This window comes from Liolophura sinensis, chromosome 11 (genome assembly GCF_032854445.1).
Source record: "Liolophura sinensis isolate JHLJ2023 chromosome 11, CUHK_Ljap_v2, whole genome shotgun sequence".
In the NCBI taxonomy this organism is placed as follows: domain Eukaryota; kingdom Metazoa; phylum Mollusca; class Polyplacophora; order Chitonida; family Chitonidae; genus Liolophura; species Liolophura sinensis.
This window is the reverse complement of record NC_088305.1, coordinates 18564720-18579031: the sequence shown is the minus strand read 5'-3', so window position 1 is coordinate 18579031 and position 14312 is coordinate 18564720. Positions and strand designations below refer to the sequence as shown.

Here is a 14312-nt window from a genome sequence, read left to right as displayed (position 1 = left end):
ACGGTAACATGATTTTATGACGTCATTTCGTCACATGATTTCATTGTGTATGTAACATACGAGGACACCTAGCATTTCAAACGCTTGTTTTTAACATTTATCCCAACAGATAAAGAATAGTTTTTTTCACCTATACACAGCCCGGTTCCAAGTTGTGTTAAAACACTCTGCTCTTTTGCTGTAGTGCTACAGAACCTTTTTGTTTAAAGAGCAAAAGAAGATCAGTACTGAAGCTTTGACGTGTTGCTGACCGGAACAAAAGGGTGTACAAAGGTCGGACCCACTGGGTTTCCATTGGCAATGTTCCCTGCCGAATCAAGCATCGACAAAGACTACTGATAACCATTTATAATTGACGACCGGAGAAGTAAGAGTAGCTTCTCAGACCAAACCCCCTTGGCCAGTCAAAGTTAATCCAACATTTAACCAATTTCAAGAGAACGAACATCGATCAGAGCTTGTCGATCCCCCTTGTCCAGAATGCCAAAGATGGTTTCTTGTGGGTGGCGACTCTGTAGCTGTTAACCTAATTTTAACAGTAAGAAATTCTAGACCGGTGAGATCTAATAAATAGCAGTTAACATCACTGTGCCGTTTCCCTAATTCTGCTTAAGCAATGGTGCTATTGGTCGGCAGGTTAAACCCTAACTGATTCCACCCGATACGTCTGACCATATGCAAACTATCAGACTGTTGTCGCTGCTCTGTATGGTTTTAATCGGTTAATCTGTAGTCTTTCATATTGTGAAGGTTGGAGTGAAACACTATCTTAATATTTTGATTTACGCCCATTTCTTCCTTATTAAAATTTTAGTCACTATCATAACGCTCGCGTGAGGTATTTATCGTTTTGCACGGGAAAAGTGCCAGTGTTGAAATATTTATACACTGAGAGAAAAGTCTGGGTCAACTGAATCAAAATCTGAGTTATGCAATCGAGATAGTTCAACTCAGAAAAGTGAGCCACCAGATTAGTTTAGTCGTGAAAGAGTCCTGTGAGTATTCCGGCTATCCAAGTGAGTTACCAGTATAATCAGACGAGTTTCATGACTCAACTGACCTGGCCCCAGGATCATGAAACTGTCTTAGACTTAATTCAGACTTAGACTTAACTTCAAAAGCGTTTACTGTTATGCAATTGTAGCTTACCTTAGAAATTGTTATTTTAATACTTAGATTCGTCCTACACTTACATCCCTTAAGCTAAAAAAATTAGCTCAGAAATTATACCACAAGTTGAGACTAAGTCTGACTTTAGTAGTCTAAGATTGCTTTGTGACTCTGGGGCCAGGTCATATGAACTCGGTTTTCGTAGATGAATTAGCTCAATTGACCTAAAGTTTTCTCTCAGTGTAGTTTTAACTCTATTTCCACGACCCCATGGTGACAATAAGTGTTCGACTCCGGTAAGAACCACTTTTCATCCAACAATATTGTGCTCAAAATACCTGTGCGTCAAAGGTGGAAAAGATTACTAGTAACTTGCCAATGGTCGGTGGTTTGTCCCGAACATGTACTCCACCGGCTGTAAAATTGACTGCCATCTTGTAAGTGAGAATTAACTGAATATGGCGTTGAAACAACGATCAAATAAACAATTAGACAAATTATAGCAGTGATTTCATGGCTTTTTAAAATGTCATCTGAAAAAATTACAAACGTGGAGAATAGAGTGACTCAGTTCGGTATATTGTTTTTCGCACACAAGTATATGCAGAGACTCATTCCTGATCGTTTACTGACACTTGTAAAAGTGTTACATTGTGTTCATTTAGTTAAACCTTTATTTTGTGGTAAACACTCTTCTCCAGAAATCGTATATTCGGAAACAGTTAAGATTAACATTTTGTCTTTTCCCTATCTAGATTAGTCATATTAGAGCCACTTCTTTTAAGGTGAGAAAGTATTTCAAATATAGTCTTACAACGGTAAAATGGTGGAATTTCTCTTTCATAAAGCCTATCGCAACCAAACGAATGTACATTTTGAAATACATGCATATTAGCTTGGACATATGTTACCTACGTCAGAAGGCCTGCAACAGCCTGCGGATGGTCGTGGGGTTTTGTATATACTCCATGCGATATTTATGACACGGAGAGCAATATTTTAAGTGTCAGACCAAAAAATAAATAAATAAGTCAAATTTTGTTTATTGGTATATCAAATCTGTAAATGGGCCCTGCATGGTCAGTATGAGTTGACGAATGAATGAATAAACCATAGCATTACGAGAACATATGGTACAGGGGTCGGGTATTTAAGTGTATGCACGTTGAGGGGAGGTTTGTGGGAAGGGGGGGGGTCTCCACGGTTACAGAAGTATAATTTACATTCCCCCAGCGCCTCGATCACAGATGTTACCAATAAGCAGGCTTGCTAAAATAAAAATAAAATGTGTTAAAATAGAAAAAAAAAACAGAAATGGAGTGTTTTGTTCTGAAGACATAAGTTTAGTCTTATACTAAATGGCTACCAAGGATAAACCCACAACCATCCGCTGGTTGCTGACAGATCTTTCAACGTAAATATGACAAGAGAGGAAATCAGCATCAGCCGGATTTAAACTCACAGCGAACGCATTAGTGAGAGGCTCTTAGGTCATTGTGTTGTGACAGCGAGCTAACCACTCGGCCACAGATACCCTCTGCAGCAATGAATGTGATGCAGCTTCAGTCTATAGGTGACAACGGTTCGAAGTATAATAAATATTTTGTTTCATTTCCTAAAAAATACACAACTTCATTTTTCCGTCAACTTAATGCTGAAGGAGCCGGAATATATTTGTAACAGACGTTGCAATAGATATTATAAGATGGAATCATCAATTTATGTTGAAATATTATAGTTTTTTGAGGATTTATTTGATTTCCTAATTACTTTAAAGCTTTTTGATGAAAAAATATTTTGCAGCATCTGTGATCTTTTTAACACACTTTAATTTAATTTCTTTGAACGATCGTGCCTCGGCGTTATGGTGTGATAAATTTGAACAAAATATACGATTAAACAAACACCTGAAAAAATTGTTAACCAGTTTATAACAGAAACCCCCATGCAGTTTATGCTGAAATGTTTCACTAATAATACCTGCTAAGGAACTCGCGGTGGCGTTTTCCTGTTTGCAGTGAATATCCAACACGAAAGAAAACCAGTATGTACATAGACTGCGTAGAATATTTCTTACGAGAAAAGAACACAAAGAAAAAAGTATTTATCGTTTATAACACTCTCGTGTGATTTACTTATCTCGAGACCTCTGCATGCAAATAAATAATAAATACATACAATGTTCAGTAATTCGTAGCTCATTTTCAGTTGAAAATCGGCACTATCAAAGCACAATGTCAATGGAAATAAAAATAGAATTTATGAAATAAAGATATATACATACATTTAGTATAAATAAGATGGCATTGCACATTTCCGGCCTCGACGCCCAACTTTCAAGATTTCATCTCGCACGTCTCAGCTCCTACTTCCAATGTTAAATACAAGTGACGAATTTTTGCACAAGTTATAATATTAAACACTTTAAACTTCACATAATATTTCACATATGACACAATCCCACTGTGTTTAGCCCTCTCACTGCACTTCTCCCGATCACTGAAAACTGTTGTTGTCTCTCACGACAAAGTCCCGAAAATAGTTTTCTCGAACTTGTATGTAATATTTTGTTTTCGATGTCAGAAATAAGCTGTGAACTTTTTAAGGAGACACATCTGGGTCTTTATCTAAGGAATCATCCATGGAGTGCTCATCGTCCGAATATTTCCCATCGTCCAAAGCCACTGTTTTCAGTTTGTGTAATTTTATCTTGTCTGGTTCTTTGCCCTTAACGAGATCTGCCATGAAGGCAATGTAAGTAATGGCCAGGCGAAGAGTTTCAATCCTGGACAGTCTCTTCTCGTAGGCGAAAGTTGGGACCTTACCTCGTAGAGAATCAAATGCCGAGTTCAAGTTGAACATTCGTCGTCTCTCCCTGATATTCGCTGCTCTTCTTTGCGCCACAGTCTGCACCCGTCTTCTCTTGGGCTTACCATTGGGGCCCAAGGTGTAGCGGTCCATCCCAGGGGACAAGGCGCTGGGGAAATGCGGCATGGATGCGAAAGACATGGGGTACGTATATCCCGGCATCAACTCGGATGGGGTCATTCCCTGAACGGCCGACGGGTAATTGTAGTGTTCCGAAGTCGTGGGTTCGAGACCGTAACGGTGATATTTGGATCCGTACTGGGACGGGTAAGATAGACTGTAACCGTACGCTCCACCTTCGTTGTCCGGCATCATACCGTCAGTGGTCTTCATGCTTAACGCAGCCTCTGTATGGTAAGACATCTCCGTACAGTTTTCCTTGGCGGCGGCGAACGCCGACGTGAGACTTCAGGATTGTCAGTTATAAGGTTTTAATAAACCTGTACTGAAATGGTTATTGCTTGTCCTCTGAACAAGGCGTGGTCTAGGAAATATTCCGGGTATCAGCTTGTAGGCAGTAGTTATAGAGATACTTCGTTACTCTCTGGACACCAGCCTGTTCTGCTCCAGATTGCGCCTCGAAGCACTCGTCCTTCGAGCTATTGTTCTGGAACAGATTGTACAAGATTTCAATCTATAAAAACAAGCAGATAATTGAAAAGGGACATGCGTTCATCTTTTCGAAATGTCGATTGACTGTAAATAAACACGTCACATCTGATGCCACGCTGATCACAGATTCAGTTGGGCCCTGTAATCTGGATTTTTCACAACCTATAGTGCATCAGCTCGAGAGTTTAGAGGTCACAGATTGGGAATTATGCAGTCGGATCACTCTTGCGTTAGGTCGCAAAATGCGATTCATATACTATCGTCCTTTTTCATTTCTCTGCGTATTGTATGAATATGCTTAACTAAGTATAGACTCAGTGGGAAATCATTGTCAATACTTTTTCTCCTATATCTTCCACCATACAGTCACGTGTTTGACTCACACATGTTACCAGCTACTCGTGGTAACACGCCGCGATATTTACCGTTATTTTTCACCATGAGGTTATCTTGAGCCATTAAAATTAAATCTACTTTTACATGCATATGTACAAACTAAACTGAAACTCTCTCGCTGAAAATCGAAAAAAAAAATCGAATTATCCAAGAGTGCAATATGTATGTATGATTCTCGATTGCACAAAATCTATCAAAATGAATGTGGTTTAATTGGTTGAAACAAATTTATTAGATCAGAACTAATTCTTTCTATCCATAGATGTTTCACTTGTATATACATAGTTTTTCCCAAAGGCTTTGTTTTAATAAAACAGTTCATTTTGTCGTAAGAACGTTTTTCTTCATGCAGCTGAAAAATCAGAAATGCCTATATACTCTCGTATATTCCCTTCTTATACCCTATACGTTTTAACATTTTGATTAGGCCATAGCGAACAGATGTGTTTAAAACATTCATTTTCTCTCCCGGACGAGGACCGTTTTGCAGGAATTATTAAAAGCCAACAGGCTGCCAGATTGAATACCATTTGTTTTATTCAAAGCAAAAGGTAAACATGCAGAAGGACATGCGATAGGGGAGGTTCGTATTCGAAACTTTTCTCTCCCAAGGTTTAAAGAATAGTCTTATGAAATATGTGACGTGTCAAAAATATTATGCAACTTTTGTTGACATTGATTTACCGATTACCTTTCTCACAAACGACATCACATGCCTTCACGAATTTCTTAAGTTCACCAACCATTAGTTCTCAATTTTGCCCATCGTACGTCTACTCCTTTCCTGACGACCATGTTATGGTAAATGTAGCAAAGTGAAAAAAAAAGGGTTGCCTATCATGTATGAGAGACTACGGTGGATCAGTATAGGATTATTGTGGGAAGGTCTGCCAGAAACCTGCGCATGGTCGTGGGTTTCCCCCGGTCACTGTCCGGTTTCCTCCCACTATAATGCTGGTAAACGTCGTATAAAGTGAAATATTCTTGAGTACGGCGTAAAACACCAATCAAATAAATAAATAAATAAATAAATAGATAAATAAATAAATAAATGAATAAATAAAAAAATAAATAAATAAATAAATAAATAAATAAATAAATAAATAAATAAATAAATAAATAAATAAATATAGAATTATTTTTACCTTTAGTTATAAAAGAGTTCGAACTCTAAACTCTAATAATGTTTTTTTTAAGTAAGACTTTTTACATGCATGACCAGACTGAGCAATGTTTGATGGTGGTAGAAAAAACAAGACCTGGAATGAGGTATAGATATTATAATTCAGAGTGAGGAATGCTTGTAGGAGGAATTCGTTCAAATTTGCTTTGATAGATATGAATATAAAACAAATAAATAATTGAGATTCCACCTTCATAATATAGCAGATCCGGAGGTAACAGGTTTGGGGTTTTAGTAAAGACTACACCGTACTTTTTAAACTTGCAACCTGAAAACCTACGACAGTCTCTATCAAAGAAGGGCTGTATTTATGCTTACCGAGTGTGTCGCATGATATTACGTATGGTGATGCCATGGCACGAGGCGCGATATAGAGTAAGTACACAGTCAGTAAAATTACCAGACTGTGGAAAAGATCAATAAGAGTAATAAAATATGGACCAACTATGACTGTATGTGTAGTTAGACCAGCTTGATGTCCTCGCCTGACAAGATCGTCCTAGTCTGTACGTAATTTCAGCCATCTTTGTTCTGGTCAACCAAGCACGTGATCATATGTGACAGCCTGTGGCGTAAACAGCAGTTCAGTCAATACATAATTCAAATGGCAACAGTTTATTTCTGTTACACATTTGACTAAAATGTGAACTACACACAATGGTTTTAGACTTGTTTTATTCATTTATTTATTTGTTTGTTTATATGTTTATTTATTTTTTTATTTTTTTATTGGATTGATTTTTACACAACACTCTAATACGACGGCTGCCAGCTTTATGGTGGGCGAAAACCTGGCAAAGCCCGATGACACCCACGGCCATCTGCGTGTTCCTGGCGGGCTCCCCAACTAACGACCGGAGAGAGATTTTACAAGAAAAAATAATAAATTGTCAAGATGCTGAATTTCAGCTTTTACTTGTGGCCATTTGCCAATTATAACGCTGTCGTCGCTGTTTTGGTTTTATTCTCGCTGCACTGACTATCATATTGTTATACCTGGTTACTTATTTCAGTTCTTTTTGGATTGTTCTATTACTTTGCATGTTTCAATGTATACTCGGGGTTTTACGTCCTACTTAAAAATTGTTTTCAGTCATATGACGTACGAGGAGTGATTCGGTGTATATCTGAGTAATATATCTGAGTCTTCTTGTGGCAGGGTGAATTCATGCCGTCAAGGTGCTGCCGTCACTGAAGTACATGTATATCATGCCGAAGATACCATGTGATACCCCAAGCAGTCACACTACACGGACATCCGGCCAACCAGTCCTGTTTCCTTTCTCTAACGACTCAGTTCGCAACCACAAGCACCATTTTGTTCTTTGGTATGACACGACCCGGGTTTGAAATGAAGTCTATACGTTGGACCAGAATTCAACCCCACATTGCAGATTTGATTGTATAATGCATGGATAGCCTTGTAGCATGGTTTTCTTGCATCATAATGCTGCCCAACGCCATATAAGTAAAATATTCTTGAGTGCGGCGTAAGACACCAACTCACCGATGTGGTCACTGGCAGTTCAAGTACAGCTCAAACTCTTTTCCTTGCGACGTACTTGTGAAGGTTTTGCAGCAACCTGCAGATGGTGAAGGGTTTTCCCCAGCCCAAGGCTGCCATCGTATAAGTGAAATATTGTGAAGTATGGCGTAAGACGCCAACGGTCATTGTAGTTCAAGTACAACTCAAGCTCGATCCCTGCGACCGATTTCCTCGCATCATAATGCTGCCTGCCGTCGTATGAGTGAAATATTATAGTACTTCATGATATATTAATACGAAATATTAAGAGTATGCTGTAAGACACCAATCAAATAAGTAAATGTTACGCATGTTGGATGCGCCAGCCTGTGAGATGAAGCCCAGCACGATGTGGTGATGTCTTTAAACAGTTTTGAAAAATTCTTCATGAAAATGAAAATGAATGAAAGAGAAAGGAATAAAGAAAAGTAACGACAAATCATTTAATTTTCATCATAGATGTTATAGGTACGTAATCATGTATATTCTATAGACACACAACATCAGCCAATGTCTTTCTCCACTGTAGTTATAATGTTAAATTAATTACCAGTCAAAGTGATACGCCTTCAAAAGAATCAGCGATATATTAGGCACTGAGTGATAGTGCAGCGTGATTAACACGTATGTACAAAGTTAAGTGACGCAGTTTTTACAACGCTGCAAAGAGCTGGGCATATTTTCCATTAATATCGCATTTTGCAATATGATTTGAAAATGTTTAAGGAGGAAAGTCAGGATGCCTTTTCATGTGGATGCAAAACGTTACTGTAACAACAGTCTTGCAACTTGCTTTGTATCGGGGCACACAGTGACGTGTGCTAACGTTGTATCGTAGACGGAGACTCTGTACAACTATACTCTCCCCGGCGCACACAGCGGCTTGCGCTCAGGCTGCAACAGGCTATATTTATACATGGATTAAGATTAGTGATCAGACGCCACGTGCAGATAGATTAAAGCATCACACACCATAGAAATCTAATAAAATAGCCCTGCGACTTCAGAGGCGACATGAAGCATTGGGTATACTAAAATTGTTCAAGCGATAAGAAACATCTCATAAATGAAAAAAGAAAAGAAAGAAAAACACCTGGACATTGTTGATTGTGTAAATGTATTATGGGATATATGTACACACGCATAAACCATATACTGCCATAAAGGATCCGCTTAGAGGAGCTCAGTTATTAAAGGTAAATTTTATTTCGGCCCTAATTTGTATTTAAAGGAAGTTGGTCAACCAATGAGTATCATACAGCCGTCTTCATATTAATTTTGATTGGGGATGCAGGACGTGGGTTGGTCGAACAAGACACGACTCCCAATCACTGGTACATCGAGTGCGGGGTTGCCGCCCAGTTTAAATGATACTACAAACGCTTGTTTTTTTTATTTCTTAATATGTAACATAATATATAAAACTAAAAAAAGGATACCAGCTTTCTCTTTGGGGCGTAAAAGCTGCTCTAGAGGAAATAAAAACAAGCTATTGAGATCTATACGGCGCCGGGTTCTGAAATAAAATCCATTACCGGCAATTTGTGAACTTATTAATCCGTATGTCCACCTGTCCATGCAAGGCTCTTACAAAATCGCAACAGAAGTAAAATGATAAGAGACTGTATTTCAACGGTCGCCGTTACTTTGATTTTACTCTCTGTGCCCTTCGACTTGTATACCGTATTCCCGAATAAAACGTAATTCTGCTGGAAGGCTGAGCATCTCGGAGGACTGGTTTCTTTGTATTGTTTTAATGTACCAGTATATTCAGTATGACGGCAATAATTTGAGTATTTTGAGTAATTCTGGAGAAGCGACGTCTAATATAGTGCACATAACACACGGCATGGTTGTGTATATAGCCCAATGCTAAGCTGTCGTGCTATTTGACGGTACAATTTGCTAGTGTTTTAGCATTTACTTGAACAGTTAATGTGTCATGCGCACATGTACACTACTAATGCTTAGGTCTTAGACTTAAAATATATTACTTTACATTAGAAATAATTACAATGTAATCAATTATAATGAAAAGTTTGTAATATGAATTTTGTAATAAGAAACACACAGAGAAAATATATATTTAAATAAATATTAATATTCTTGATTACGGCATAAAACACCAATAAAAAATTGAATAAATATTTAAATAAATTTAAAATATGAAAGAAATGGTACCCATGCATTATATCGCCATGTGTAAAGTATCTGCATTTAACAAAGAAGTTTATAATGAGAACATCGCAACTTCTGACCATAAAAAATATACTAAAAAGTTTTGAATTATTTAACTACCTATCTTTTTCAAAATATGTGACATGTATTTATAAAATTTAATAGTCATGTAATGTAAGCATTAATAAAAAAAATAATTATGATGAATGTTTTCGACATTTAATGTACATATGCAAAATGGGAACAAGGCACAAGTGAAACACCATTGAGGTTAAGATCGTGTTTCTAACAAAGTATAAGACTATTTGTGTAGATATGGAGGTGATGAAACCTGTTTTATTTGACTGCCTCTTCACATCAAACCTGGACTGTTTATGTTGAACTGGTGCATCACGTGTTATTCGTTGTATATTCATATACATGTACTTTCTAATTCTTCTAATAATTAAATGTTTTCAAAACGAAACGTGATAGTCAAAATGTATGCAACTATAGTGTAGGAGTTAGTTTACTGAAAACACGTTGTAAATATGTAAAAAACAAAAAAGACAAAAATATATGTACGTTTTACTCTCTGTCACCAAGTAAAATGCTGTTAAATGGCAGATAAGACAAATGAGTAATTCTTGGGGCAAATATGTGCTTTGCAAAGTATATGTCGGGCGTAGAGCATATATTTTCCCTTTGAAAATTATTTACTGTCAACTTAAAGACATGTGAAAGTGAAAGTCCATCGAAACAAGCATACAGACAAAGACTGCTGATTAACACGTGATTGCTAAAATACCCTGCCACTGAACGCCTTGCCCTCTTTTTTGAGTCGACAGTTAATGAGGCTAATCCTTTAAACGGGAATTGAACAAATGTATTTGCTAAAGATACAAAAACACAAATAAACGGAAATGCAGCTGCGCCTTAAATTTCAGCATATCACGAAAAAAAAAACGTGTTATAAGATTTCTCAACTTCTGAGGGGAGAAGGAAAATCCAGTCATGGATCTTTATCTCACAGACTCGTGGAGGCTTGAATAAGGTTACGTAGTTACTTTTCCCACCGTCAACTTTACTACGTAATTGGTTTCTTCTTAAATTACAGGTGATTTAAAGGCATTCCTTTGAAGCCACCGCCTGTTTGTGCACTACACACAGCAGTTAATGATATCAATTAAACAAATCCAGCCGATAAAATTATTGCGTCCGGATACACGTATGTCAATGTGATAGTTCAGATCGTGCTCTGTTTTTCTACTCGTTCAGATCCCGTTAGACCAAGCACGGGATTCTGTGAGGGCACTTGGCCTTAGGGAATAGGCTATTAGCCACTTGTTAACACGTCCGTGAACGGACCGCGTAACACGGTCAAGGTGTTAATCAAAACACCCATTGTCCCGATAAGTGAGGTGCTTAAAGAAGATAAACGCTGACCTGGGAAACTGCCCGAGGGGTGGAGTGTAAGGACCTTAAGCTGTAATACGATATAGTACATTAGATAACATAGGGATTCTAGTCCAAATCACTGGAATTGATGTCTTCTCAGAAGCGAAGGGCGGTTAACACTCGTGGGAAATTTTTTCACCAAGTTATGGAGTCGCCCTGCTCATTTACCGATTTCTTCACTCGGTAATTAAAGAGCTTTTCTGGCAAAATAATCAAGTCAACTTTTCCTTATTTGCGAAGAACAACGCAAATTGTGGCCTGTTGAAAGGTGTCAGGCTCGTATCTTGTCTGATTGTTAAATGATTTTTAACACTTGACAAATTATAATTCTTCCCTCTTTATACACTAGTACTCTGCTTAATTTCTTATCAGAAAAACGTGAATATTGACATCAAAATTATTATTTTGTTTTGTACTTCCGAAAGTGTATTTCTACATATACCAAACTACAATACAGTAAAATGCATGATGTCTATCTAACTAACAAATATGAATGAATCTGTTATAATTTAACAATGAATACATTGTTCTTTAAGTAAATAGGCATAACACAGAATCTCTCAATATGGAAAACACAGAGACTCTCAATATGGAAAACACAGAATCTCTCAATACAGAATCTTCCAATATGGACAACACAGAATATTTCAATATGGAAAACACAGAATCTCTCAACATGGAAAACACAGAATCTCTCAATACAGAATCTCTCAATATGGAAAACACAGAATATTTCAATATGGAAAACACAGAATTTCTCAATATGGAAAAACACAGAATCTCTCAATATGGAAAACACAGAATCTCTCAATATGGAAAACACAGAATCTCTCAATACAGAATCTCTCAATATGGAAAACACAGAATCTCTCAATACAGAATCTCTCAATATGGAAAACACAGAATCTCTCAATACAGAATCTCTCAATATGGAAAACACAGAATCTCTCAATACAGAATCTCTCAATATGGAAAACACAGAATATTTCAATATGGAAAACACAGAATCTCTCAACATGGAAAACACAGAATCTCTTAATACAGAATCTCTCAATATGGAAAACACAGAATTTCTCTAAATATGGAAAACACAGAATCTCTTAATATGGAAAACACAGAATCTCTCAATATGGAAAACACAGAATCTCTTATTTAATATCGGCTCATACTTGTGTCTTAATCCGCTTAAGACCGAGCTGGGATTCGTATATCCACAGTGTGGAATAAGATCGCCACGTCGGATATATGAAAAATTGCAACACACATTTTGATTAACTATGAACTGTATAAAATAGGATTTGATTTAGATGGTAAATCATTTGCCAAGGACATTCTTTGCGTCACGTAATAATCGAAAATTATTTACTTCTTCCTCTTGTATGAATCCAGTCTAATTTCGTATACTCCATATACTGTGTCATACTTCTTTGGTGGTTTGTGTTGAACGGTGTTTTGGGAAGCCCCCAAAAATAATTGATTGCTATAGACAATGCAATTACGACGTATAGCAGTGAGAGAAAACAGATCAGCGACGAAAGTATGACAGCTGGCAAATGGTCACTGGTAACCTGCGAAATAAGGCCTCTTCTCAGTTTACCTCGGTTAGGGTTTTATTTTAAATGTTCATGTAAATGCATAAGTAGTAGCAAATTACACGCCCTCTAGAACCATGGCTTAAGCAGAATTAGGTAAAAAACATGCAGTGATATTAACTGCAATTTATTAGATGTCACTGGTGTAAAATTACTCAAAATGCTGTGCTATCATCTTATTTAGCATACTGTGTACAGTGACAAACCGTTTCACTCTCACACTGATAATTGCTTGGATGAATTAAGTCATCACTGATTCACTTACTGGCTGACCTACTGATTGGCTGGCTCGCACATTGATTGCCTGCCTAACTGACATACAGGCTGACTGGCACACTAATTGCTCTCTATGACTGACGGACTGACTTACACGTTGACACGTACACCGATTGCCTGCCTGACTGGCGGACTGATATACAGACTGAATAGCACACTGATTGCTTGCCTCACTGACGGTCTGATTTACAGACTGACTAGCACACTGACTGACTGCCTGACTGATGGAGTGATTGCCTGACTGACCAGCACACTGATTGCCTGTCTGAATGACGGACTGATTTACAGGCTAACTAGCACACTGATTGCTTGCATGACTGACGGACAGATTGACAGACTGACCAGTACACTGACTGCCTGTCTGACTGACGGACTGACATACAGGTTAACTAGCACACTGACTGCCTGTCTGATTGACCGACTGTTTATATACTAACTGGGATTGATTATCTGACAGACTGACAGACTGACTTACACGCTGACTAGGAGTGATTTCCTGCCTGACTGACGGACTGACATACAGGCTAACTAACACACTGACTGCCTGTCTGACTGACGGACTGTTTATATACTAACTGGGATTGATTACCTGACAGACTGACAGACTGACTTACACGCTGACTAGGTGTGATTTCCTGTCTAACTGACGGACTGACATACAGGTTAACTAGCACACTGATTGCCTGTCTGATTGACGGACTATTTATATACTAACTGGGATTGATTACCTGACAGACTGACAGACTGACTTACACGCTGACTAGGTGTGATTTCCTGTCTGACTGACGGACTGACATACAGGCTAACTAACACACTGACTGCCTGTCTGACTGACGGACTGTTTATATACTAACTGGGATTGATTACCTGACAGACTGACAGACTGACTTACACGCTGACTAGGAGTGATTTCCTGTCTGACTGACGGACTGACATACAGGTTAATTAGCACACTGATTGCCTGTCTGACTGACTGACGATTGATAGACTGACCAGCACACTGATTGCCTGCCTGATTGACCGACTAACTTACAGGCTAACTAACACACTGACTGCCTGTCTGACTGACGGACTGTTTATATACTAACTGGGATTGATTACCTGACAGACTGACAGACTGACTTACACGCTGACT

The 14312-nt window shown here is 38.0% G+C and overlaps 1 protein-coding gene across 1 annotated transcript; it reads right to left on the bottom strand.

Annotated features, from left to right (window-relative positions):
* Positions 1-3222: 3222 nt before the first annotated feature.
* Positions 3223-6659, bottom strand: LOC135477929 (heart- and neural crest derivatives-expressed protein 2-like). The gene is made up of 2 exons (XM_064758152.1): positions 6488-6659; positions 3223-4585 (listed from the first exon to the last, which is right to left on the bottom strand). The coding sequence occupies exon 2, from the start codon at positions 4339-4341 to the stop codon at positions 3712-3714; it is 630 nt and encodes a 209-aa protein (XP_064614222.1). The 5' UTR covers positions 4342-4585; positions 6488-6659; the 3' UTR covers positions 3223-3711.
* Between the last annotated feature and the right edge of the window lie 7653 nt (positions 6660-14312).